A 21,246-nucleotide genomic window follows, 5' to 3' on the forward strand; every position below is an offset into this window, starting at 1 on the left:
CTGCCTAGACCGTAACCGCGATGATGCGTAGATGGCATCGGAGGTTCCCGATGATAGAGAGTTTGTGTGGAGCGTCGATGTGACTGGAATCGTGAGGTGTTTGACTCGTGTTTCGCGGGCACGATCACAAGTGTTAGCGCGTCACGTGCCGACGTGTTTCACCGCGTTCTTTTTGAGCACTAGCTGCCTCGGCCAAACGCGCTTGCAAATAGAGCAGTTCATCTCCTCACGTCTCATTCACGTGTGCATCTCGCGTAGGAGTAGACGACCTCCGAAGAGGGACCACAATCTACAGCATACGGATGCAACAGCAGGAGGACCATGCTGTGTAATTGATCGTGCCCATACGCGATCCTCGAGCGCGCTCTAAAATAGGGCTGAGAAGACTGGAAAAGCAAGATTTCATAATTGTCGTCCCGCACTCGCGTAGTTCTGCGCAAGGCGCGCCGATGAACCATAAGAAAGACGAACTCGCTCAGAGGATGCACGCGTTCGGATGAGATGCGCTTGGATTGGACATAATTGAGCGTGTTGTTTCCTCAGCCTCAGCATGCTCGTGCATACGTGACGATCTGCAGTATGGATAATGGCAGATATGAGGCTGGTGTGATTGTGTGCACAGACGACGAGTTCAGGCAAGTGGTATGCACGACATAGGCAAGCGCCCGGCTCGGACCAATCTGATACGTACGCGACTGAAGACGCGCCTCGCACACTACTTTCCTGCCACCATATTGAACGCGTTGTGCTTCCTACTATAATATTCATTCGCATGGTAGACCTTCTTTGATAACACCAAGTTCAATTCCCGACATTCGTTGTTATCATCCCATCATGTCCGCCTCATCGCCCCTGCCATCGTTCTCGTCACCTGCGTCATCGCGTCTTCCCACTGCTAGACGCGCCAGTTTTAGTGGTCAATTGGCCTTTCTCGTGCATTCGCAGGAAACCGTCGCGAACCATATGCCGCCGGATGTTGACAACAAGGCTCTTGCTCGCCAGAAGAGAAGACGCACCAGGTATGCTTCTATCCCATTCAAGTTCTGCCCTTCCATCGCATCCGTGTCGACCCATGTTCAACGCGTTGGTTCGTGCTCAACCTACCATCGGGAACTACTTCGGCCTACCCCGCGGGCAAGCGACACTCCAACACCCCATCAGCGCTGACCACGACATCTTGCAGCAAGGAAGACGAGGACGTCCTAAAATCCGAATACCTCAGGAATCCGAAGCCAGACAAGGCGGCACGTCTCGAAATTGTCCGAAAAGTCGCGCTTGGCGAGAAGGAAGTTCAGGTAAGGCGCCAATATTGCTCCACGTCACGAGTGTGCGCGCCCCTGCTAACATCGCGTCCTAGATCTGGTTTCAAAGTAAGTATTACCGTCTGCTCTACGCGTCGCTGCTGCTTGCTTTTCATCCGCCTTCTATTGGATCGCGCCGATATGTCGCGTGTGGCTTAATGGACGCATGATTTTCGAAACACGTTCTGATCACGCTCTGCTTTAGATAAACGCCAAAACGACCGCCGTCGCTCACGGCCCCTCGAACCATCTTCCACGGCATCGCTGATGTCTTCTTCTTCCACCATGTCGGACCCGCTCACCGAGGACGAGACGGTAGCCATAGCACACAATATCGATAACGCGCCGGAGCCGAAAGAGTCGGACGAGTGCCCCAAGTCCGACCCACCAGAGCAGCCTGCAACACCAGAACTTACTTCAGACGAAACCATCCCAGAACCGCGCACCATCGACACTGCCATTTCCGCGCTCGATCCAGGAAGCTCCAATGAAGCAGTCGTAGAACCATCGACCGAAGCCCAAAGTACAGAAAATGCATCTGCTGAAGTAAGCAACTCGCAACAGACTGCACCATCCTCACAGGGCACCGCACAACAACGCACATCATGGATATCCAACCGTCGCAGCGCGTCATTCGTCCGATATCTCGAAGACTACACGCCCGAAGTCATCACCTTTCCGAACCCTCCGCAGCCTTCTGTGTCGCCCGACAATGCGACAAAGACCCCTTCCCGACCACTGAAGCGCAAGCATTCCTTTGTACGAATATCAACCAATGAGGACGGCACAGCACGCATCGTCACCGATCTTGACAAAACCCCATCACCCCCTAAATCAAAGAAGACGCCTTCTTCCTTCTCTCGTGCTGCTGCTGGCCTGCGACGGAGCTACAGCGCAGCTGGACTGAACGATCGCCTAGCCGCTGCTGCCCGAGGAGAGCCAAGCCCAAAGGTACCTAGGACAGCGTCGAACATAGGAAGGAGTCGAGATTCGCGCGCGTGGGAGTTCTGGTGTGACCCAGAGAGTCGGTCAACAACCAGCTTAATAACACGTGCGGAGCAAGAAGAGAGTGGCAGTGCGGCTGACGCGATTGGCATACTACGCGCGAATCGAAGAATATTAGCACAGAACCAAGCTCGCCAAAACAGTAGCCCCTTGATGGCACGTCACAGCTCACACAAAGTGCAGGGCAGCCCACTCGTTAAAAAGTCCCGCGGTGCTATGCAACGCGCTTCGACCATCAATGGTCGCTTTTCTAACGACGACTATGCCGACTACAAGAAGGGTGGTGAGAGCACTGAGTCGGACGAGTTCCCACAAACGGAAAGCGACAAGGAGAACTGGGAGCCTGACGCGCCCAAGTCTGTGCGACGCGATCGCCAGGTCGCCACTACACCTCCTGCTTCCCGTGCAGCTCGCCGGATACTGGGAGAGAACACAGACCTGATGTCACAGACCTCAAGTCTCGGTACAATGCTAGCCAAGGACAAGCAAAAAGGCGGTAAGGGTGTCGTCGACCCAGAGCAAGACGATGAACTGCGGCAGTTTATGCACGGTGACGATGCGAGTGGTCGTTCAAGTATAAACTCTGCAGAAGAGGCGGGATGTGTAGAGGGCCTGCTGAAGCTGAGCCAGGGTCAATGGAGATGATCAGAGTACCTTGGTGTAGCGAATGGCCGCACACATTTCTAACGCAGTTGATGACGGGTTGGCGCAATATCGGTTTCTGGTTCTTTTATCTCCATTGCATTTCAGCGCCACGGCGTTTGTATTGACATGGTCTAGACTAGGGAAAGAGCCTATCATAATGGCAAAGGTGTTTGGGGGTAAAGCTGTCTAGTGTTGCATGTCAACAAGTCAGTATCTTTTGTCAAGCTTCCGCAAGGTCAAGCAACCTTCTGAAATAGAAGCCATATCATTCTTCAGCTCTTGTTCCTCCGTGTTGTGCTTCTTCAGCGTCCAGTATTTGCAGTCAAGTTGGGTGTGGCGCACAAAATGCATCCCTAACCACCATAGCATGGTCAGCCATCTTGGTGCAGTGTTGATGCCATGTCTTGACACTAAGCTTTAACAGAAACCCCCTTCCACGACTAAGTTAAGTCATTACTGAAGTATCATAGTTGCAACGAAAGCGCGTGTTGGAGAATTTACTAGTTAAGGAACTCTATAGGCCGAAAGCAAGGTCTATGATACGAACGGTGCATACAGTGCGCAGCAGGAAGACCAAAAGGACTAGAGCAAACAGAAAGCAACAACGACTAACAAGAGGCAGACGAGACAGATGCGACGCAGTCACAGATCGTAAGGAGATAAGGGAAATCCACAAAAGAAGCGATAACGAAGAAGAATGGTCGGCAGCTGTGAATCAGCAATTTTCGTAATCCACCAGCAAACGCATCTCACCCGTTGCTGTTTCGGACCTACATCCAGTACATAGTCCCCTTAAGATGGTCATACTTAGCCTTGGCGTTCGGTCTGAAGCCTGACTCAGCGAGGTCATGGATGGGCGTGTTCCATCTAGTTTCAACGACTGGCCAGATGTAGTCTCTCATTTGCTGCAAAACCTGTTCCCTATCGGCCTTGTCTTCTTGTATCTCTGCTGGCGTCTTCTTGTGGTTTCCAGTGCGCTGAGGACGATTGCGTGCAGCTTCTACATCAGCTTCGACCTGCTGGCAATGGGTCTCGTAGGCGTTGCGTTTAGTGTTGCTGGGATTGAACCATTCGCGCAAGTAGCAGCGACCCCGCTCCGCAAGTCTATCCGCATAATAAGCAGGAGATGCGTAAGACACGCCTGTGGTAGCCCGGACGTATGTATGGCATAGGTTGTGGGTAAGGTCCTCCAGATCAGATATCTCGATGCCCATTTCATTCTGTAAAACGAAGTAGTGGGACGATCGCGCAGTCCCCTTGATGGCGTTATGGGATTGAAGATAGAAGTCTGTGTAGTATGGTGACGTTATGGAGCTTTCCACAAGAAGTCCAGGTTTACAGTTGCCGTTTCCACGCATCTCGTCGTCTTTTTGACGGGGGAAGAAACGAGTATTGTGCCGCTTGGTGACGATGACCGCAGTTGTCTTGAATTCGGGAACAGGCTTCTTGAACTGCTTGGCAACTCCGATGAACGCATTTTTGATAGTTGAGAGCTCTTTGGTGATAACTTCGTCGTACTGGGTATCGCTCACACCGTCTCTATAATAGAGGACATTCTCGGGGAAGCGCCGGTGGAGTCGACACCACTCTGATAACCCTTCAATCAGCATGTCCCCGAGACAAGGGATGATCTGTTTAATCAGCAGCTAGCATAGAAGCTTGAGATTTGTGTTTCGTTGAACTTACCTCTTGTTTCGCGCTTTGCAACCGCATATTGCCGCGAAACCTTCCGCCATTGGCCTCCAGAGAGCTGACAATAGCCGCGATCGAAGGTGTACCCTGTAACGCTCCGCTTCCTGGATGAGTGACGTCTGCACCAATCACAATGGTGTTTTCCAGCTGCTCTTCCACGCCTTGCGCTGAGTGATTGATTCCAGCCATCTTCAGATTCTCTTTCATAGCAACATTGGCCATGTATTGTCCGAGGGCAGAGTCGTTGCTCCAGTCGAGATTCTTTGGTCTCATCTTATCTTCAGTGACGCAGATCGACTGCAAGATAAAGACGACATCTGTAAGAAACTTAAAGCTGGAATAAAGATGCTGATCCTTCGTCTTCAGGAGTAATACCACGATGTCGGGTACATCTTCTCGATTTTTTCCCAGGTAATTTTCGAGCATCATTTTTAGGGTGAATTCGGTGTCATCTGATAAAGATAGTACCTCATCGGCCCTTTCAGAGGTTCGTGAAACACCAGTCTCTTTCACTTTTCGATCGAAGTTACGGGTCAACGCCCTCACTGACTTACCATTTCGGTCGACACCTTGTCCAGTGATCAAGAGCCATTTCAGGGATTTGGCATTGCCTCTGAAGAATTGGGTCTCTTTGAGATCCCATCTTCCAGTGTTTTCGTTAACGGTCTTGGTAACAGTTGTCGACGAGTACATAATTGTGGCAGGGTTGAGATGAACGAATGGTATCTGGAGCATTCTAGGATCGAGGCTTATCGGATGGCAGTTTTCCTAGACATCTGTTAGTGTATACAATTCACGGTAAAAATAGATCATTATACCAACTGGCCAGTTGCAGTTATCGGGATGTGTCGGAGTCCTTCTTGTTCGATTCGAGATCTTATCTCTCGGGGTTCTCGGCATGCGTTTCGGTGGAAATCGTTTGCAACAAAGTCGGGAATGATCTTCGCATATATCTGATCTGGGAGGATACGTAGATGTTCAGGGGCGAACCATGTAGGTCTACCAGCGGTACCAACATTAACCGCAGGCAAGCCAGGATGTTGCAACACTCGAGCATACTCTGTGACATACGTTAGTAATGTTCTGGAAGATTGAGGGTCTAAGTTACGTCTCTGCTGGTATTCTTGGACTGTAGGTTGAACTGATTGGCCCGTAATGATATTGCCATAGACATCCTTGTGTTCCCACAAGAAGGTTTGCTCGCTACATGCCTTACCAAAACCACGAATGGTCTTGATACGCGCATGTTGTCCGTCCATATTAGAACTGGTTCTCGCGCTGAATTTGTCTGGTGGTATGGTGGTGCTGCAGTTTGGGTCGTTGCATTTAGGATGCTTGCACTTCTTGTCCTTGGTTTCACGGCTGTAGTCGATGTACACGCGTACGCCCCTGAGCGCTCTCTTAACATGATCTTTCGAATTGCCGAACGGACCGCTACCGTTCTGGTAGATTTGACTTACTAACAAAGGTCTCCAGAAGGCACTATTAGCGGGGCTGACATTCAGAAGGATATTTCCCAGAGTGGAATGAACCCTATATGAATAACCGCGCAAGGCACGAAGTGGAGCGACTGCATTTCCTTCGTTCGTCTTAAGGTCAAAGTACGCATTGCGAACGTAGAACTTGTGATTGTTCAGCTGCAAAGTATTACTACTCGCAAAACACCTGGTCATGATGATGTTAAGAGCGTTCTCCGCAGGGTGTGGGTCATGATTAAATGGGTCTGGACGAGTGGTATTGGAGTATTGTTGGAGACCAAAGATGTCTACTGGTCGCAGGTACTGGAAGCCAAGAGGCACCGTCGTATCGCGGTCAACAATATCGAGAAGTGCCCATGTTGACCCAACATCTGTCATCAGATCGCCGGACTGAACCCGCACACCAGGTATATGCTGGTGTAAATTGACCCAGGCTACGATGGTGTTTACGTTATCAGTGGCGAAGACATCCCTGTTGCTGTAAAGAAAGGGCACATTTCGAATGGCGGTGTCCATGTAGCGCTTCTTGCCAGCCCGTGACTCTGAGTCCGGGATGCCTAGAACTTGATATTCGTAGAAAGTAGTCTGTGGATCAATAGAAATTTTGAAGTAGTTGGTAAGTACCTCTCCTTTCTTTGGCCTTTCGCGAAGCGACTGTCTGATGGGATATTGTAATGCGGTATCCTTGAGTCTCTCTAATTCTCCGTTCAATTCCCCAGTGTCCACAAGGTCTGAATTTCCATTCGCGTAAGCGGATGAGCCGGGAGCTCGATTGTAGCGTGTGAGCTCCCCGAAATTAACCACAGGTGCGTCCTGAAGGTTGGTAGTTGGGACAGCAGAAGCAACAGAAGCGACAGCATTCAACCCAAAAGCAGAGGACTGAGTGGCAACTTCTGTATGAGGTTGATCCGACAACATGTTCGGGAGAATGTGGTTTTCTATGACTGAAATCGGGGCAGTCGCTGCAGGTGTAGAACCAGTAGTAGGCACAACGGACGAACTGGCAAAGCCGGAAGAGCTTTGATCGATGGACGTAGATGGGATACTAGATGATACGCCCTGAGTTGCGGAACTAGCAGGTGGTTGAGGGCTCGGGACAGGGATGATGGGAGTGAACGAAAGACCAGAAGGAGCCGAAGGAGGAGCGGGTGCAGTTTTAACAGAAACAGTGTAGTTTGAGGCATGTGGCCGCGAGAGTCCAGTCGAGAAAGTCGTCGCATTGTCATCCCGAGGATACACAGAAAGCTGTTTTTGATGAATATATGCAATTGCAGCACCTTCCTTACCAGCATTGAAGATCTCATTTGAGAGCGAAGTTTGGTCGTTCTCCGCAGGCTTTGTGGTAGGGCAGTTCATTAGGGAATGGTTTTTCTTCTTCGTTTTGGTTCCGCCTGCTTTGCACCAGATGCATTTGGAATGCTTGAAGTCGACGTCGATCCTGCGTGCGAAACCATCGCCGAGTTCGTCTCGTGCTGTGTCCAGACTCATGTTCGGAATCTCAAACATGGTTGCGATGTTGACAAAGTAGAATGAAGAATTGTAAATGAAGAAGGGTATCAGAAGGAAGTGTTGCGAAGTCTTAAGACTGTGTCCCTGCTTTGAGTAGTCAGGTAGAGTCTCAGTTATGCTCGCTGGTTTCTCAGTCAACAGTGGCCTGCGACAGCCTCATATACACATTGTCTGGCGACTCGTTGCTTGCTCATACTGTAGAACAAGCTGACACAATCGTGTTTGGGTCACAACTTTTGAACACTCCTACCTAAGTTGTGGTGTCTCATCGTGACGCAAACCTAGCAAGCTGGTGCTTGAGGCCAGTAAATCAATTCACTTCGCAATCTCACAATTAGTGATGGCCCAGCAATGGACGTCCCCCCGTTTGGGAGCGTAACTCACCTTGGCGTTGAGAGATCGCTTGGCAACATGGCGTGTGAGAAACTACGTGAGATGAATAAGGAGTTATTGCAAGTCCAGTACAATGAGACTCCACGACAGGCTGGAAGCAAGAGAAGCAGTTGGCACTAGAGAATTAGCACCGCAGAACGGCCCACGATTTCAGAATCTCAGAACATGGAGGAATCAGTTCAGTTCGCTTGCGCTATAAACAGATCGCTAGCCAGCCCACCCAGCTTCGGATAGAGAGATCTACAATGTGTACAATCCATGTTGTACAAGACCAAAAAGATGTCTCCAAAGAGACCACTCGTCGGAATAGTCCAGAAATTAGAAGATTACAAGGCGATAAAAGTGACATTAAGTTGTATAGATGGGAAAACCGGGTATATGCAGGAAGAGCCAGAGCAGGTAGTGTGTGGAGTGCATGCAAGTCGTTCAGGTATGGGAGTGAGCAGGAGAAACGCAAGCGGGGGTAGGCGTCTAGTACTACTTGGCGCCTGGTGGTAGCTTGACGTTGTTGGAAAGCCAGGCCTGGTGAACGTTAGTTGATGAAGCTCACGTGGCTTTGAGGGGATTCAAACGTACCAGTCCCTCGAAGATACCCTCTCCTGTTGTCGCGCAGCTGGGCTCGACCTTCCATACGTGGTCTTTGGCGATCTTGTCTAATTGCAGACGGTCTGAGACTTCCTTTGGTCGCATAGCTGTGGGGAGTTAGCGCAATGTCCTCGTTGGTTGACTGTGGTATGTACGCACCTCCGCTGAGATCCTGCTTGTTCGCGAATACCAACAGCAGCGCATCCTTCATTTCTCTATCTTGGATAATCCTTGTGAGTTCCGTCTTGGCCTCGTCGATACGGGCGCGGTCGTTGGAGTCGATAACGAAGATGAGACCCTGGGTACCTGTGGTCGCAGTCAGCACACGGGTCGATCTGAAGACACGGCAGAGGGTCGGATAAGGCAGGGAGGCCATGCGCGGTGCAGTCGCGTGCACACATGTCAACTCGCCTACCCGGAACGGTGCCCCCACGCGCCAACATACCAGAGAAGTAGTGTCTCCATAGCGGACGGATCTTGTCCTGGCCACCGACATCCCATACGTTGAACTTGGTGTTCTTGTATGTGACGGTCTCGACGTTGAAGCCGACGGTGGGGATGGTGGTTACGTCTTGGTCGAGCTTGAGCTTGTATAGGATAGCTGGGCGAGTTAGCGATGATGGGTGCGATGGCACGTAACGGTGGCAGCATACTGGTCTTTCCAGCGGCGTCGAGACCCAGCATCAACAGGCGCATCTCCTTGGATCCGAAGACCTTGGCCATCATCTTGGATATCGAGGCTCCCATAATGTCGGCTATTCGCTATACTTTGCTGGGATGGGCGTCTAAGGTTCCAACACTTGCGGGTCGTCGTGGAGAGAGTAGGCGGTACGTCGGCGATAGCGAGCTGTAGCTAGTGCGCGATTAGGTGCGGATGATAGGAGTCGGCCGTTGTGATGGAGGTGAGGTGAGGTGAGGCTGGTGAGGTTTGTGGGAGAAGAATGTCAAGATGTGCAAGGACGGCAAGGAGAATATCAGTAGCGACTCGGGTCAGGGTCTCGCGTGGGCGCTGGCGTTGTTCTTGAAATGAGGTTTCAAGCTGCTCAGGAGTGAAACCGCAGCAGGCGCGTTGCAGATCCCAGAACAAAGACGTCTGTGCGCGCCCAACGGCTCGATCGTGACGGGTTCATCCTACACGCCAACCACACCACCACCTCTCCTGCTTTTGCCAGACGGAAAAGGGGCGGCACGTCTACAGCCTTTGATTGCGAATCTTGGGTAAGATGAAGCAAAGGGATTCCGCATGCCTTACTCGCTGCGTCGGCATGCGTGCAAGCTGCAGGAAATCTGCAGCTAGACATATAGTTTCCTCCAGGGCTCCATGCGGTGTGACTTTGCCGCCGCCGTTCGAATCGCAAAATGCCGGTACACGCAGCCATGCAGGTACGCGGCGCTACTCCTGAGACTGATGAAGCCGTGGGGTCCTCGCCGTTTGCGTCCAACATTGCAGTCGTTCGCCATGCACATTGCCTGCACCGGCCTTTAGTCTCTTCAGTAACCGAGTCAATATCGTCAAGGCCTGAATAGTCGGGCGAAGTAACCCGATATGCCAAGTTTCCTACCTGCTACCACTTGTCCCTCACATCGTCATGGCCTGCCATGCACATCTTCCGTCGTGTTCCACACAATGGCCCGAGCATTACTGAACCTCGTTTGATGTCGGCCCGCGTACCAATCTTCGGCTACAAGACATGTACAGAGTCGACGCAAATTTGATACCAAAAATCATGACGTGTTACACCGTGCGGGAGAAGGGTCCAAAGAAGCATATCAACCGAGCCTGAGGGATTACTGAATCGGGGACGAACCCTGACGCCAAGCCCAAAGGAAATACGAAAAGCACTACGCTCAGCCGGAAAGAACGGTACTACTGAAAAGGAAGGTGATGGCAAGTCTCAGATGATACCTAAGCTGTTCAGTCCTATTTGTGGAATACACCACCTTCCCTTGGACTACTCAATATTTTTTTTTTCGTGGGTTATAGTCTCCACTCAGCTATCTCTACGTGTACCTCTACTACTCTACAGCTGTCTACGCCCAATTGATACATGCAACAACCCCACTATATTGTGAAAACCTCTAAAATCCATCATCGATACCCTTGCTCTTCTCTGCCTGCCGCCTCTCATTGTTGACCGTCCACCACCACTCATGTATCTCCTGACTGCACTTCCCTGCCTCTTCATCCCACGGCTTCGGACTTAAGATGTAATGCACATTCTTGACCTCTTCGTCCCTCCAGATCGCATCATGCACACCTTTTGACCGCAACGTCTTCAGCGCATTGTAGGTATAGGGTAGCGCGACCCATCGGCCGTTGAACAGATCGCCAAGCAGCGATTGGTCGGCGAAATCGTAGTTTCCCGATGTCTCGTTGGAGAGCTGCTCGAGGATCAGGTTGTAGGTAGCGAGTGAGGGATTTACGACTTGGAGGCCGCCGTTGGGCATACGCAGGCCGGCTGTTGAGGGTGCGCCAGTTTTCTGGGCAGCATCGGGGTTGGAGTGTTGGGATGTAAACGCGCAGTTCTCGGGGATCCTGAAACTGCGTCAGTAGTGTCGCGTGCATGTGTTGGTTGGAGAGACATACCAGTCCTTGGGGTAATGCGGCTTCTTGAGCGGATTGCACACGCAGGCATGGCTTGCGGCAAACACCCTGTCGCCCTTGCCACCCATACTCGGTGCATCCAACTCCAAGTCCATCAGCTCATCCATGTTCTTCAGCACCAACATGTCGCTGTCTAGCTGCACCACCCTGTCATACTCCTCCAGCGAGAAGGGCGTCAACTTGCTCCAGCAATCGTAGAATCGCGGGTCGTTGCTGAAGTCTTTTGACACCTTTGGCAGCAAGTACTTGACATGCTGCTTTGGTATGCCGCGCTCATCAAGCGCCTTGTGGCCTTCTTCAGGAAAGGTGTCCGTGTAGAGAGCGATGAGGGGGTACTTGGAGCCGTGCTTCTTGAGCGCGTAGTCGAGTGTGAGAAGGCCGGTGAGATATGCTGTGTTGGTAATAAGAGTTGTCCATACTGCACTGACATTAGCATCTGCTCTCCAGACGCGCCCCGCCAAACTTCTGCTGTACCTTTCTTCGACTTTACACCCGCCGGCTCCGTAGTCGCGCTTGAAGTTACCTGCATGTTGCTTGTATGTAAATCACTCGAGTCGCACGCCAACAAGCTATCACGCAAGATGCGCAGTCAGTAAAAGCCACAGTGTATTAGTTGGAGGATCAAGTCGCGCCATCTTCGGTCGCATATTATGGCGTTTGTCAATAGAGGGGTCGAGAAAGAGCCGCTAATCTATGAATGAACGATCGTACCAATCTGGACCCTGGAAAAAGCCACTAAAACGTCTTCGGAGGTCCGAATGTGCGTGCGCCGATCGCTCGTCCCTGTCAACATCGTCACCACATGCGATCGCGGACGCTATCACGTTTCCGATATGCACGTTTGACTGACCGCTGCTGACTATTCCTGCGAAACTGATGGCTTGGTTGATTTCCCAACTCATCTCCATCGTTTGTATTGCTATCATCCCATGTCGTGTTGAATGCTTTTTCTTGGGCTAGAGGCATGATTCCGATATTGCATTGGAGAACAGCGACGCGACAATGGCTACCTCAGCCCTGAACCTGAAATCCGGCGACTCGAAGCCCGCGTCCACGGCGCTGATAGCTACGTCTGATGAGTCGAACAAGTCACCCAAGCACTATCGCGGCTTTGTCGCCGGTGTCTTCAGTGGCATTGCGAAGTTATCTGGTAAAAATGCCCTTCCCAAGATATATCCTAAACATAGCTAACAAAAGTAGTGGGTCACCCATTCGATACTGTAAAAGTCCGCCTACAAACGACCGAGAAATCGCATTTCCGGGGTCCGGTAGACTGTCTTATGCAGACGTTGAGGAAGGAGGGGTTTGCGGGGCTGTACAAGGGTGCTACACCGCCGCTGGTGGGATGGATGTTTATGGACTCGATGTACGTCAATCCTCGTCTCCAGACGGCAGTCATACGTCCTTATGCTAACACTGCAAAGCATGTTAGGATCTCTCAGCGTATACCGTCGCGTCCTCAACGATCGAGTCTTCAATCCCCCCTCACATCTCCGACTTGGTGAACAGCAGAGTAAGCTGCCCGTATACGGTCATGCATTAGCAGGGACCATGGCGGGATGGACAGTCTCCTTCGTTGCCGCGCCGGTCGAGCACATAAAAGCGCGCCTGCAAGTGCAATACGCAGCCGATAAGAGCGCACGCCTGTACTCCGGACCGATCGACTGCCTCAAGAAGATATACACTGGTCATGGAGTAAGAGGAGTATACCACGGTCTCAGTGCAACGCTCCTGTTCCGCACATTCTTCTGCTTCTGGTGGGGAACCTACGACCTCTTCACACGGCAGCTACAACAACATACCTCGCTCTCTGCACCAGCCGTGAATTTCTGGGCAGGAGGTTTATCAGCGCAGATATTTTGGTTGACCAGTTATCCGAGCGACGTAATCAAGCAGCGCATCATGACGGACCCGCTTGCACAGAGAAGATTCCCAAGATGGCGGGACGCCGCGAAAGCGGTCTACAGGGAACAAGGCTGGAAGGGATATTGGCGGGGGTTCGTGCCATGTTTCCTGAGAGCATTCCCGGCAAACGCCATGGCATTGGTAGCGTTCGAGGGAGTCATGAGGAGTCTGCCAGAATAAAGTGACGCATTCTTAGGCTTCTGTTCCTTCACGTTTTGGACTTAGCGACCTCATAGCATTGTGATACCATTGTAGACAAATCTCATCTAGCAAGAATATATTCATATCTTGTCATGCATCATGACGTCGTTGTCGTAACTTTTGTCGTATCTCATAGCTTGCCCTTGTTGTCCTCAAGCTCGCAGAATGCCTTGAATGTTACCAAGCCCTCCGCACCCTCCTCGTCTCCAGCATCAACCTCGCTCTTGATGACAACTTCAGCTGTGGCACCAACAAAATAGACAAAGCCTTCCTTGAGTTCTTCCTCCTTGGGTCCCACGCTGATTGTTCCCTTGCCCTTGGTGCAGAGGATGATGCTTGGTCCATCAATCGGGTCAAACGTCGCCTTGCCACCAGTGCGATTGAGTGCCGTCCGTACTACAGCGAACTCAGGGATCGGCGGGTTGTACAGCTTGTTGCTGCTGTTGGAGCTATACGCCGGCGCATTCAGCCTAACCTGGGAATAATCCCTGGGCTCCATCTTTTGCTCACTAATTGGCGCATAGCTGTAAGTCAGCATCTTTGTCAAATTATCAACGTCCTTAAACTTTGGTGTGAAGCCCGCGCGGACTACGTTGTCGGAGCTCGCCATGCACTCGATGATGTCGCCAGAGAGGTAAGCATGGATATCGTCAGCCTTCAGGAACATGGCTTCGCCGACCTCTAGCTTGACGTAGTTGAGGAAGAACTGAACAAAAAGACCGATGTCACCAGGGAATTGAGTGTTGAGGCGGACGACGAGGTCTGCGAGCTCTTTGCCATCGTTGGAGGGTGGGCCGCCGTCCGCGAACTTGTCGCCTTCGGACTTGGCTGCCTCAACAAGCTCTTCACTGGCTGATGATAGTGCGTCCTTTTCCACGTTCATGAGCTTTGTGAAAGCGGATTGTAGGGCTTTCTTGTTCTCCTGCATGTCCTCCTCCTTATCGGAAGTTTCCTTGCCGCTGATGGTATCCTCGAACTTCTTAGCTTCTTCTTCGCCAACAAGTTTACGCAATGAGGGAACGGTCTTCAGGAAGTGCGCGATTTCGGCGAGGGGTCGGAAGCCGCAGAGGCCATCGAAGGGAGTGACCGCGATGGTCATTTCGGGCTTGTGGTTGTCATCTAACGAGACATTAGTATTCCTGAAGGGGAACTCTGGGGTGATGCTGACCTGGGTAGTTCTTGGGATCACTGGCATGTAGCTGCTCAGCAAGCTTCTTGTTTGGGTGTGCCTGGATGCTCAGGGCCTTGTTGATGGACAGCACCTTGAACAAAAAGGGAAGCTTGTTCTCATATTTCTCGGCGATCTCTGTAGACAGCAAGGCTTGATTTTCTTGAACGAGGTCTAGAAGTGTCCGCTGGGTCTCGAGGTCTTTGGAGGGAAGCGACGGGTGTGTGCCCATCCATAGCTGGTAGTGTCAGCGACGCGTCAATCGAACATTCCGTGTTTCGCACCTCGGCATATGGCTTCTCTTCTTCAATCGAGAAATCAGAAGCCGTCGCAGCGTGGAATTTGGCGGCGGCGGAATCTTTACCGACTTTCCCTGGGTTGGTTCAGCATACCGCTGGCGCGAATGTGGGTGATGACGCGGGGCAGCGTACCCCAGTCGTAGCTGTTAACACCTGCGAGTGGTCAATTGATGTTCTCTTGCTATCTTCATTACCGCATTTACTTACCGCATTCTAGTCTGATAAGAGGGTTCCGCATCTTGAAGCCGGTTTCGGTGGATTGTGGATGTTGTGTTGTATAGCGACACCGCGATTTGGCAGAGGAGCTCTCGGCGGGGTCCACTTCTTGGTCCCGCATGAACGTCACCCTTGCTGTTCGATTAAGCTCATGGAACCAACCCCTCTTCCGTAGCTAGCGTATCCCACCCTGCATCCAGCGGAGTACATGCCCCGACGTTGATCACCTGCAGCTGTTTCTCTTTCCTCTACCTCACTTTGCTACTTCCACGCGCCAACACATGAGCTACCTGCAGCGCTTCAGGTAACACGGAAAGAGCTGGGGAGTTGACGGGCCACAACTTCCGTCAACATGGCAGCCCGCAGCAGGCCACGAGGTCAATTAAAGGAAGAGTTCGATGAAGAGAGGGTCATCTGGAACTCGATCAAAACCGATGGCCGACGCGTTGATCAACTCATGGTACGAGATTCATTTTCTTGATTATCACTGGCGTTGGGATCAACATCTCTATTTTCACCGCCATCATTTGCTCACTACAAGCGGAGTACCGTCGAATCTTCGTGACTCCGAAGGACATCTCGACCACAGCCGAGCTGATCATGAACGCCGTGCCCAAATAGACCCTGCTCTACTTTTAGTTGACTAGGCAAAGATTTGCTCCTCTACTGACATACCGCAGAAAGAGTCCGATGTCTTGCAAGAGAAGATCTCCGCTATTGTCGCAGAACAGTCTGCTCGTATCGGTCCGTCAACATCTCACCGACTGTCATGTATCGTCGTGTTGCTGACACTATTAGATCGCGGCGAGGAAACTTCAGCCCGCCTTGACGACGAACTTGAAGACCTTCTACGCGACAACATCCGTAATCTCAATGAGGCGCAAACCCTTCTGCAACCCGTCGAAGGCGGCAATGATGTCCACACCCAGATGACGCTACTGGCCGCCCTCCGCATGTCAGAAGAGGCTCCACCTTCAGCATCACGAGCCACTAGCGTTGGGCACGGGAAGTCGGGACGCGACCGCCAGGGCAAGCGAAAGCTGACCGATAGTATCGATGACCGCGACAGCATGGCTGCGGACAGTCCTGGAGGTCCTAGCCCAAAGGTCGTTATCAGCAGCCAAAAAGATCGACTGGTAGCCAAGTCGGGCAGTAGCAGAGCAGGATCAGTACCTGTTGCGAGAGAGGGCAGCGTAAAGATCGATGAAGACGATTCGGGTAAGGGTAAGATGGTTCTTCCTCCTTCCAAAACCAAGCCCACGATCAAGTACAAGACCAAGCGTTGAGCTGTACTACACTATCGGCGTTCCTTCTAGACGGCAGATGATACCCACTCTGGCAAATTTCCTTTCGGCTTGTTCGAGGTTTGTAGTCGGATAGGCAAGCTCATAATTTCACCTCATCTGATCTCATACGTCTTTTTCAAGTGCTCATGCCACATGTATTATCCTTCCTCTCATAGCGCCCGCTTCACGTTCCCGTTTATCATCCCATCTCCCTTCGAACATCACGACAGCTGACGACCATACTACAGAAGTCCGACCTCGCCTATCACCACAAACAGAGGTTCTCTACCGGAACAACGCAAAGAATCGCTCTTCTTCTTCTTCCATGTCATTCGAGGGTGAAGGCATTCTCTGCCGCGTAACGTCGGTGATCGGCGAAGGAAAGCAACGTCGGTACGAAATTATCGATGCTGATCCGGATCCCCCGACACCATCAGTACCCTACCGTGCTTCCGTAAATCATCTAATTCCCATCCCGCCACCCTCTTCCAACACCACACTGCCTGACCTTAGTAAAGGGAAGAACGTGCTCGCTCTGTACCCTGGTACCACTACCTTCTATAAGGCGGAAGTAGTAGCTGTATGGAGACAGATCGACGGCAAGGTCAAGAAAGAAGATGGGAGTAAAGAAGGAGAGCCTGTGGATAATCTCGTCAGATTGAGGTTTGAGGGTGAAGACGAGGCGGACCGTGAGATGAGTGTTGAGAGAAGGTATGTACTGCCTGATAGATGACCGGGTAGTATCGTCCATTTTTCAAAGAGCTAGATGATCCCAGTTCAGGCTGGCGATATACGAGATCTGAATACGGAAGTTTGGATAATGGTGATATGGAGGGTGTGGTTTGGAACGGACTGGTTGATACCGCGCATGTTGCATTTTTGCTTTTGAGACTTTTGCATACTGGAGTTGAGCTTTTTTTTTGGAACGAATATCGTCATCGGTTTAGTATCTGGAATCTACATCTTTCTTGCAAATAAATCGCGGTGTTGTCCACCTGGATAGCCAGAAGGCACTGCCAAGCCACTAGCATCAGCGTCTCGACCCTAGGATGCACGTCGCCAACTTGAAGGCTTCAAAGACTCCGCAACTTAAGTCGACGTGACCCCGCACACGACACAATACGCATTCTAACCTGAAATCAAGTGTCGCGTCACTAAGAGGAACTTGGTGTGCGCCGAACATCCCACCAACAGACTCTCAATCCAATCACACACACGACTATCGACGCCTCTAACCCGCGCCGCACGCCGACTCCACCAATATCCGCAGCTATCTAATCTCCACCACCCGCACACACCGACATCGCCATGAACAACTACTCTTTCCTGGAGTCCTCCCAGCAACAAGCCGCCCAACAACAGCAGCAGCACAATCAAAACCGCCCACCACCTTCTCCTTCACATTCACAAGCGGGCAGCATAGCAGGTTCGCAAGTCAACGGCGGCGGCCAGAACGGCATTCCAATGGTCAATGGCTTGCCAAGTGGGGGCCAGCAGACGGACATGAACCATCTGTGGGCGGTGGTGCAGCAGTTGAGTCAATTACTAGAGGAGAACAAGGCGCAAACGAGGGGCATTGTGGAGGGTGTCGCTGCGATACAGGGGAGGGCTGCACAAGAAGAGGGAGGCGAAGTCGGCGGTGGACTTAATCTGAGAGGTGGAGGAGGGGTGGCCATGAGGGAGGTTAATGGCGAGATAAATGGTATGTTTAGTCTGCTTGGAGACAATACAGACAACCACATCCGACTGATACCCGATAATCACACACTGACACTCCTCACAGCAGCAACAGTCGCAAATCTACAATCACAGCTTACGGCCGCGCAATCCACAATCGCATCCTTGACCTCCACGAACTCATCGCTCTCAACCCTCCTTACCGACTACGAATCTGCCTTGACTCTTCTTCTCGATAAATTACGTCCTTATGCTTATTCTCAAACCTCAGCCATGCTCGCCCTTCACAAATACTATCAAAGCCTCCTTGATCAAGAACGCTCAACATCCATGGGGCTGCGGCTCGAACATGCAGACTGGCAAGCAGGGTTGAGTCGCGTGGCAGAGAACGCAAGGAACGCACTGCGATGCCAGAGTGAAATCGAGCAAGGCTTAAGGGGTAGATGCAAAGAGTTGGGCGAGGAGAATAGGGTGTTAAGACGTATGGTGGGGTGGGAAGAGAGGGAAAGCAGTGATGATGAGGCCGAGGACAAGGCATAAACGGATTGTTGCGAGGTAATCACGAGCGGTACACGTACGGAGAATGTTTGTTATGCATAGCGTCGGCGTTTGGGGCCTCACGAGACACCCACGGTGTTCGAGGTGAAGTGCTATGGCTTGAGGTTCGCCTTTGACATATCGGCTGATACTTGGCTTTTCATTCCAGAGACATTATTACATGTACTTGGATGTTGTCGAGGAAAGCTTGTTTGGACTCGAAGTTGGTTCGAGAGTAATCCGAATACTAATATCATGTTCAAAGTCCCATTGATTCTTGTGAAAGTCTACTAACCCCTGGTGGTAGTAGACTAATCAGCAATCTAACGGATAAAGGTCACATCCGCACGCTGCCACGGCTTGCCCAGACTCCCGTGGACGATTCCCTCGCTTACCCCAACACTACCCCAGAAATCTACCTCGGCACAGCTAGCACTCCCCCGCAGAACCCGCCTCATCACCTACACTTCGCGGCCCATCGGAGGCCTTGGCTAACGCGATGAAGCCATTAATCTTGCTATCATGGTATAGCGTGCTGTCTGTGCAGATATGGATGCCTCGGGGCATGTTTAAACCGGTGGGTATTGGATAGACTACATGATGCAGCGCGTTGTAACTTCCCTCCTGCGACGTTCTCATCTCAATCCAACGCCACGATAACGTTTACAAGGCGAGTATTATACTGTAAGTTACTGCTGAGCGTACGCGTGTATCCTTGAGTGGTCATTGATGCTGATGTGGACCAGGGACCCACGCCTACTCCTTCCGACTCCGCAGGAATTCAGGAAGGGATACAGCAACAAGCTCGGTGTCCAAGGGATCAATCGGCCGAGGACCAAGAACAATAAGACCACATTTTAGGTGATTCAAAGTGCTGCGCCCTCACCAAATATTCGACAGCATTACTTCCTCCCTAGCATTCAACAAATCGAACCGCAAAGATGGTCATCAAGTCTCGCTGGTCGTTCCCTATACCTAGCGTTTCCCTACCAACGTACATCTTCGACTCTCCAACTGCAGAACTACCGAAGACTCCACTCTACCTTTCTGCAAGCGAACCCGACAAGTACAACATTACATTGCACAGATTGCGGCACGATGCGCAACGTCTGGCTTCAGGTTTGCGACGCGCGGGTCTGCAACCAGGTGATCGCGTATTGCTGTACTCAGGAAATACGCTGTTCTTCCCAATAGTAGTCCTAGGTGTCATCATGGCAGAGGGCGTTTTCACAGGTGCAAACCCGACCTACATTGCTCGAGAGCTAGCGTACCAATTGAAAGACAGCGGAGCACGCTTTATGATATGCGCAGAGGGCAGTCTGGACACGGGAATCGCAGCTGCAAAAGAAGCGGGCATGGGCGCTGAGCGCGTCTTCATCTTTGACGATGGCCTAGCGACGTTTGAGGGTCGGAAAGTGGAGAAGAGTACCGAATTGGGACATATTCGCCATTGGACTGAACTTCTCGACACCCCAGAACGCGGTAGCGCTTACTCTTGGCCCAATCTACAAACACCAGAAGAACTCGACCGAGTAGTAGCGCTCAACTACTCGTCGGGAACGACTGGTGTTGCGAAAGGCGTCATGATAACGCACAAGAACTATGTCGCAAACACCAGCCAACAAATTCACATTCAAGCCACCGCACCGGACTACAAGGAGAAGCTGAAGAAGAAGAGGTATCTCTGCTTTCTCCCCATGTACCACGCTATGGCACAAGCCATCTTCTGCTTCGGCGCTGTCAAGCAACGCGTACCGGTCTACATGATGCCCAAGTTCGACTTCCTAGAGATGCTGCAGAATGTGCAGAAGTACCATATTAGTGACATGGTGTTGGTGCCGCCGGTCGTAGTGGCCATGGCCAAACACCCAGCGACGAAGAAGTTTGATCTGAGTTCTGTGACTGGTGTATCGTCCGGCGCCGCTCCTCTCGGTCGAGAAGTCATTCGGGAATTCGAAAGTATATGGCCGAATGGGCAAGTCAACGTTAAGCAAGGCTACGGTATGACGGAGGTCACATGTGCAGCAACTACGTTCCATCCTTCGATCTACTCTGATAGCTTCTCGGTCGGTGAGATTCTGGCAAACTGCGAGGCGAAGATTGTATTGGACGATGACGGCAAGGTCGAAGCGCCACAAGGCGAGAGAGGCGAAATCTGGGTTCGCGGGCCGAATATCATGAAGGGATATTGGAACAAGCCTGATGCGACGAAGGAGACTATGACAGAAGACCGATGGCTGAAGACAGGAGATGTGGCATACGTGGACAAGAACAACCACTTCTTCATTGTGGACAGGAAGAAGGAATTGATCAAGGTGAAGGGTCTACAGGTCGCGCCAGCAGAGTTGGAGGCGCTACTGCTTGATCATCCGGACGTGCAAGATGCTGCCGTTATCGGTATTACAGCGTGAGTTTACGCGATTCTCTCAATCTCACGACCGCTAATCATAGTCAGTAACGGTGATGAACTGCCTCGCGCGTACATTGTGCCTCAGTCGCAGGAAAGTGCGACTCCAGAAACCGCGGAGAAGATCAAGAACTGGCTGGCTGAGCGCGTCTCCAGACACAAGCGGTTGGAAGGAGGCGTGAACTTCATAGATGCGATTCCGAAGAATCCGTCTGGAAAGATTATGCGAAGGCAGTTGAGAGACAAGGCTGCATTGGAAGATACCAAGGCGAAGTTGTAGATCGGATAGATTTAGCGTTCACAGCGAGGGAGGTAGATATCTAGCAAGGCAGCGAGT

At 51.5% G+C, this 21,246-nt stretch overlaps 9 protein-coding genes across 9 annotated transcripts; 5 read left to right on the plus strand and 4 right to left on the minus strand.

Moving 5' to 3' along the window:
- Window positions 1–507: 507 nt before the first annotated feature.
- Window positions 508–3,219, plus strand: CC77DRAFT_1022840 (hypothetical protein). The gene is made up of 4 exons (XM_018525553.1): window positions 508–1,019; window positions 1,184–1,295; window positions 1,358–1,370; window positions 1,507–3,219. The coding sequence occupies exons 1-4, from the start codon at window positions 835–837 to the stop codon at window positions 2,949–2,951; spliced, it is 1,755 nt and encodes a 584-aa protein (XP_018383392.1). The 5' UTR covers window positions 508–834; the 3' UTR covers window positions 2,952–3,219.
- Window positions 3,220–3,508: 289 nt separating this feature from the next.
- On the minus strand, window positions 3,509–7,039 carry CC77DRAFT_994646 (Piwi-domain-containing protein; the record flags this gene model as incomplete). The annotated part of the gene is made up of 4 exons (XM_018536450.1): window positions 3,509–4,582; window positions 5,660–5,703; window positions 5,752–6,265; window positions 6,572–7,039. The coding sequence occupies 4 exons, from the start codon at window positions 7,037–7,039 to the stop codon at window positions 3,722–3,724; spliced, it is 1,887 nt and encodes a 628-aa protein (XP_018383393.1). The 3' UTR covers window positions 3,509–3,721.
- A 1,461-nt stretch (window positions 7,040–8,500) lies between these two features.
- On the minus strand, window positions 8,501–9,355 carry CC77DRAFT_941678 (ARF/SAR superfamily; the record flags this gene model as incomplete). Its single annotated transcript, XM_018534811.1, has 5 exons — window positions 8,501–8,545; window positions 8,600–8,715; window positions 8,768–8,914; window positions 9,006–9,209; window positions 9,262–9,355. The coding sequence occupies 5 exons, from the start codon at window positions 9,353–9,355 to the stop codon at window positions 8,501–8,503; spliced, it is 606 nt and encodes a 201-aa protein (XP_018383394.1).
- Window positions 9,356–10,495: 1,140 nt separating this feature from the next.
- Window positions 10,496–11,901, minus strand: CC77DRAFT_1097181 (glycosyl transferase family protein-like protein). The gene is made up of 3 exons (XM_018529875.1): window positions 11,688–11,901; window positions 11,196–11,631; window positions 10,496–11,144 (listed from the first exon to the last, which is right to left on the minus strand). Exons 1-3 carry the CDS (start codon window positions 11,740–11,742, stop codon window positions 10,688–10,690), a joined length of 948 nt encoding a protein of 315 aa, XP_018383395.1. The 5' UTR covers window positions 11,743–11,901; the 3' UTR covers window positions 10,496–10,687.
- A 94-nt stretch (window positions 11,902–11,995) lies between these two features.
- On the plus strand, window positions 11,996–13,416 carry CC77DRAFT_994655 (mitochondrial carnitine/acylcarnitine carrier protein). The gene is made up of 3 exons (XM_018536451.1): window positions 11,996–12,363; window positions 12,414–12,579; window positions 12,638–13,416. The coding sequence occupies exons 1-3, from the start codon at window positions 12,216–12,218 to the stop codon at window positions 13,296–13,298; spliced, it is 975 nt and encodes a 324-aa protein (XP_018383396.1). The 5' UTR covers window positions 11,996–12,215; the 3' UTR covers window positions 13,299–13,416.
- CC77DRAFT_1022845 (mannose-6-phosphate isomerase) lies at window positions 13,378–15,093 on the minus strand. Its single transcript, XM_018525554.1, has 5 exons — window positions 14,994–15,093; window positions 14,919–14,939; window positions 14,772–14,860; window positions 14,488–14,725; window positions 13,378–14,438 (listed from the first exon to the last, which is right to left on the minus strand). Exons 1-5 carry the CDS (start codon window positions 15,022–15,024, stop codon window positions 13,450–13,452), a joined length of 1,368 nt encoding a protein of 455 aa, XP_018383397.1. The 5' UTR covers window positions 15,025–15,093; the 3' UTR covers window positions 13,378–13,449.
- A 261-nt stretch (window positions 15,094–15,354) lies between these two features.
- CC77DRAFT_941198 (hypothetical protein) lies at window positions 15,355–17,021 on the plus strand (the record flags this gene model as incomplete). Its single annotated transcript, XM_018534779.1, has 4 exons — window positions 15,355–15,462; window positions 15,683–15,746; window positions 15,801–16,226; window positions 16,537–17,021. The coding sequence occupies 4 exons, from the start codon at window positions 15,355–15,357 to the stop codon at window positions 17,019–17,021; spliced, it is 1,083 nt and encodes a 360-aa protein (XP_018383398.1).
- A 575-nt stretch (window positions 17,022–17,596) lies between these two features.
- CC77DRAFT_920110 (hypothetical protein) lies at window positions 17,597–18,493 on the plus strand (the record flags this gene model as incomplete). The annotated part of the gene is made up of 2 exons (XM_018533708.1): window positions 17,597–17,990; window positions 18,072–18,493. Coding segments are annotated over 2 exons (816 nt in total), but the record flags the coding sequence as incomplete, so codon positions are not given.
- Window positions 18,494–19,323: 830 nt separating this feature from the next.
- On the plus strand, window positions 19,324–21,238 carry CC77DRAFT_244899 (4-coumarate-CoA ligase-like protein). Its single transcript, XM_018530839.1, has 2 exons — window positions 19,324–20,909; window positions 20,958–21,238. The coding sequence occupies exons 1-2, from the start codon at window positions 19,444–19,446 to the stop codon at window positions 21,187–21,189; spliced, it is 1,698 nt and encodes a 565-aa protein (XP_018383400.1). The 5' UTR covers window positions 19,324–19,443; the 3' UTR covers window positions 21,190–21,238.
- The last annotated feature ends 8 nt before the right edge of the window (window positions 21,239–21,246 follow it).

Source organism: Alternaria alternata (genome assembly GCF_001642055.1).
Source record: "Alternaria alternata strain SRC1lrK2f unplaced genomic scaffold CC77scaffold_17, whole genome shotgun sequence".
In the NCBI taxonomy this organism is placed as follows: Eukaryota; Fungi; Ascomycota; class Dothideomycetes; order Pleosporales; family Pleosporaceae; genus Alternaria; species Alternaria alternata.

What these genes read in the sequence shown, in the direction of transcription:
- CC77DRAFT_1022840 (XM_018525553.1), top strand. Translation starts at nt 835, where the DNA reads ATGTCCGCCTCATCGCCCCTGCCATCGTTCTCGTCACCTGCGTCATCG. An exon ending in CAGAAGAGAAGACGCACCAG is followed by an intron (nt 1,020 to 1,183) that starts GTATGCTTCTAT and finishes GACATCTTGCAG; the next exon opens with CAAGGAAGACGAGGACGTCC.
- CC77DRAFT_1097181 (XM_018529875.1), bottom strand. Translation starts at nt 11,742, where the DNA reads ATGCAGGTAACTTCAAGCGCGACTACGGAGCCGGCGGGTGTAAAGTCG. An exon ending in GGGTGTAAAGTCGAAGAAAG is followed by an intron (nt 11,632 to 11,687) that starts GTACAGCAGAAG and finishes ATGTCAGTGCAG; the next exon opens with TATGGACAACTCTTATTACC. An exon ending in CCGCATTACCCCAAGGACTG is followed by an intron (nt 11,145 to 11,195) that starts GTATGTCTCTCC and finishes ACGCAGTTTCAG; the next exon opens with GATCCCCGAGAACTGCGCGT.
- CC77DRAFT_994655 (XM_018536451.1), top strand. Translation starts at nt 12,216, where the DNA reads ATGGCTACCTCAGCCCTGAACCTGAAATCCGGCGACTCGAAGCCCGCG. An exon ending in TGGCATTGCGAAGTTATCTG is followed by an intron (nt 12,364 to 12,413) that starts GTAAAAATGCCC and finishes TAACAAAAGTAG; the next exon opens with TGGGTCACCCATTCGATACT. An exon ending in TGGATGTTTATGGACTCGAT is followed by an intron (nt 12,580 to 12,637) that starts GTACGTCAATCC and finishes AACACTGCAAAG; the next exon opens with CATGTTAGGATCTCTCAGCG.
- CC77DRAFT_1022845 (XM_018525554.1), bottom strand. Translation starts at nt 15,024, where the DNA reads ATGCGGAACCCTCTTATCAGACTAGAATGCG. An exon ending in TGTTAACAGCTACGACTGGG is followed by an intron (nt 14,861 to 14,918) that starts GTACGCTGCCCC and finishes GAACCAACCCAG; the next exon opens with GGAAAGTCGGTAAAGATTCC. An exon ending in AAGAGAAGCCATATGCCGAG is followed by an intron (nt 14,726 to 14,771) that starts GTGCGAAACACG and finishes TGACACTACCAG; the next exon opens with CTATGGATGGGCACACACCC.
- CC77DRAFT_244899 (XM_018530839.1), top strand. Translation starts at nt 19,444, where the DNA reads ATGGTCATCAAGTCTCGCTGGTCGTTCCCTATACCTAGCGTTTCCCTA. An exon ending in GCCGTTATCGGTATTACAGC is followed by an intron (nt 20,910 to 20,957) that starts GTGAGTTTACGC and finishes AATCATAGTCAG; the next exon opens with TAACGGTGATGAACTGCCTC.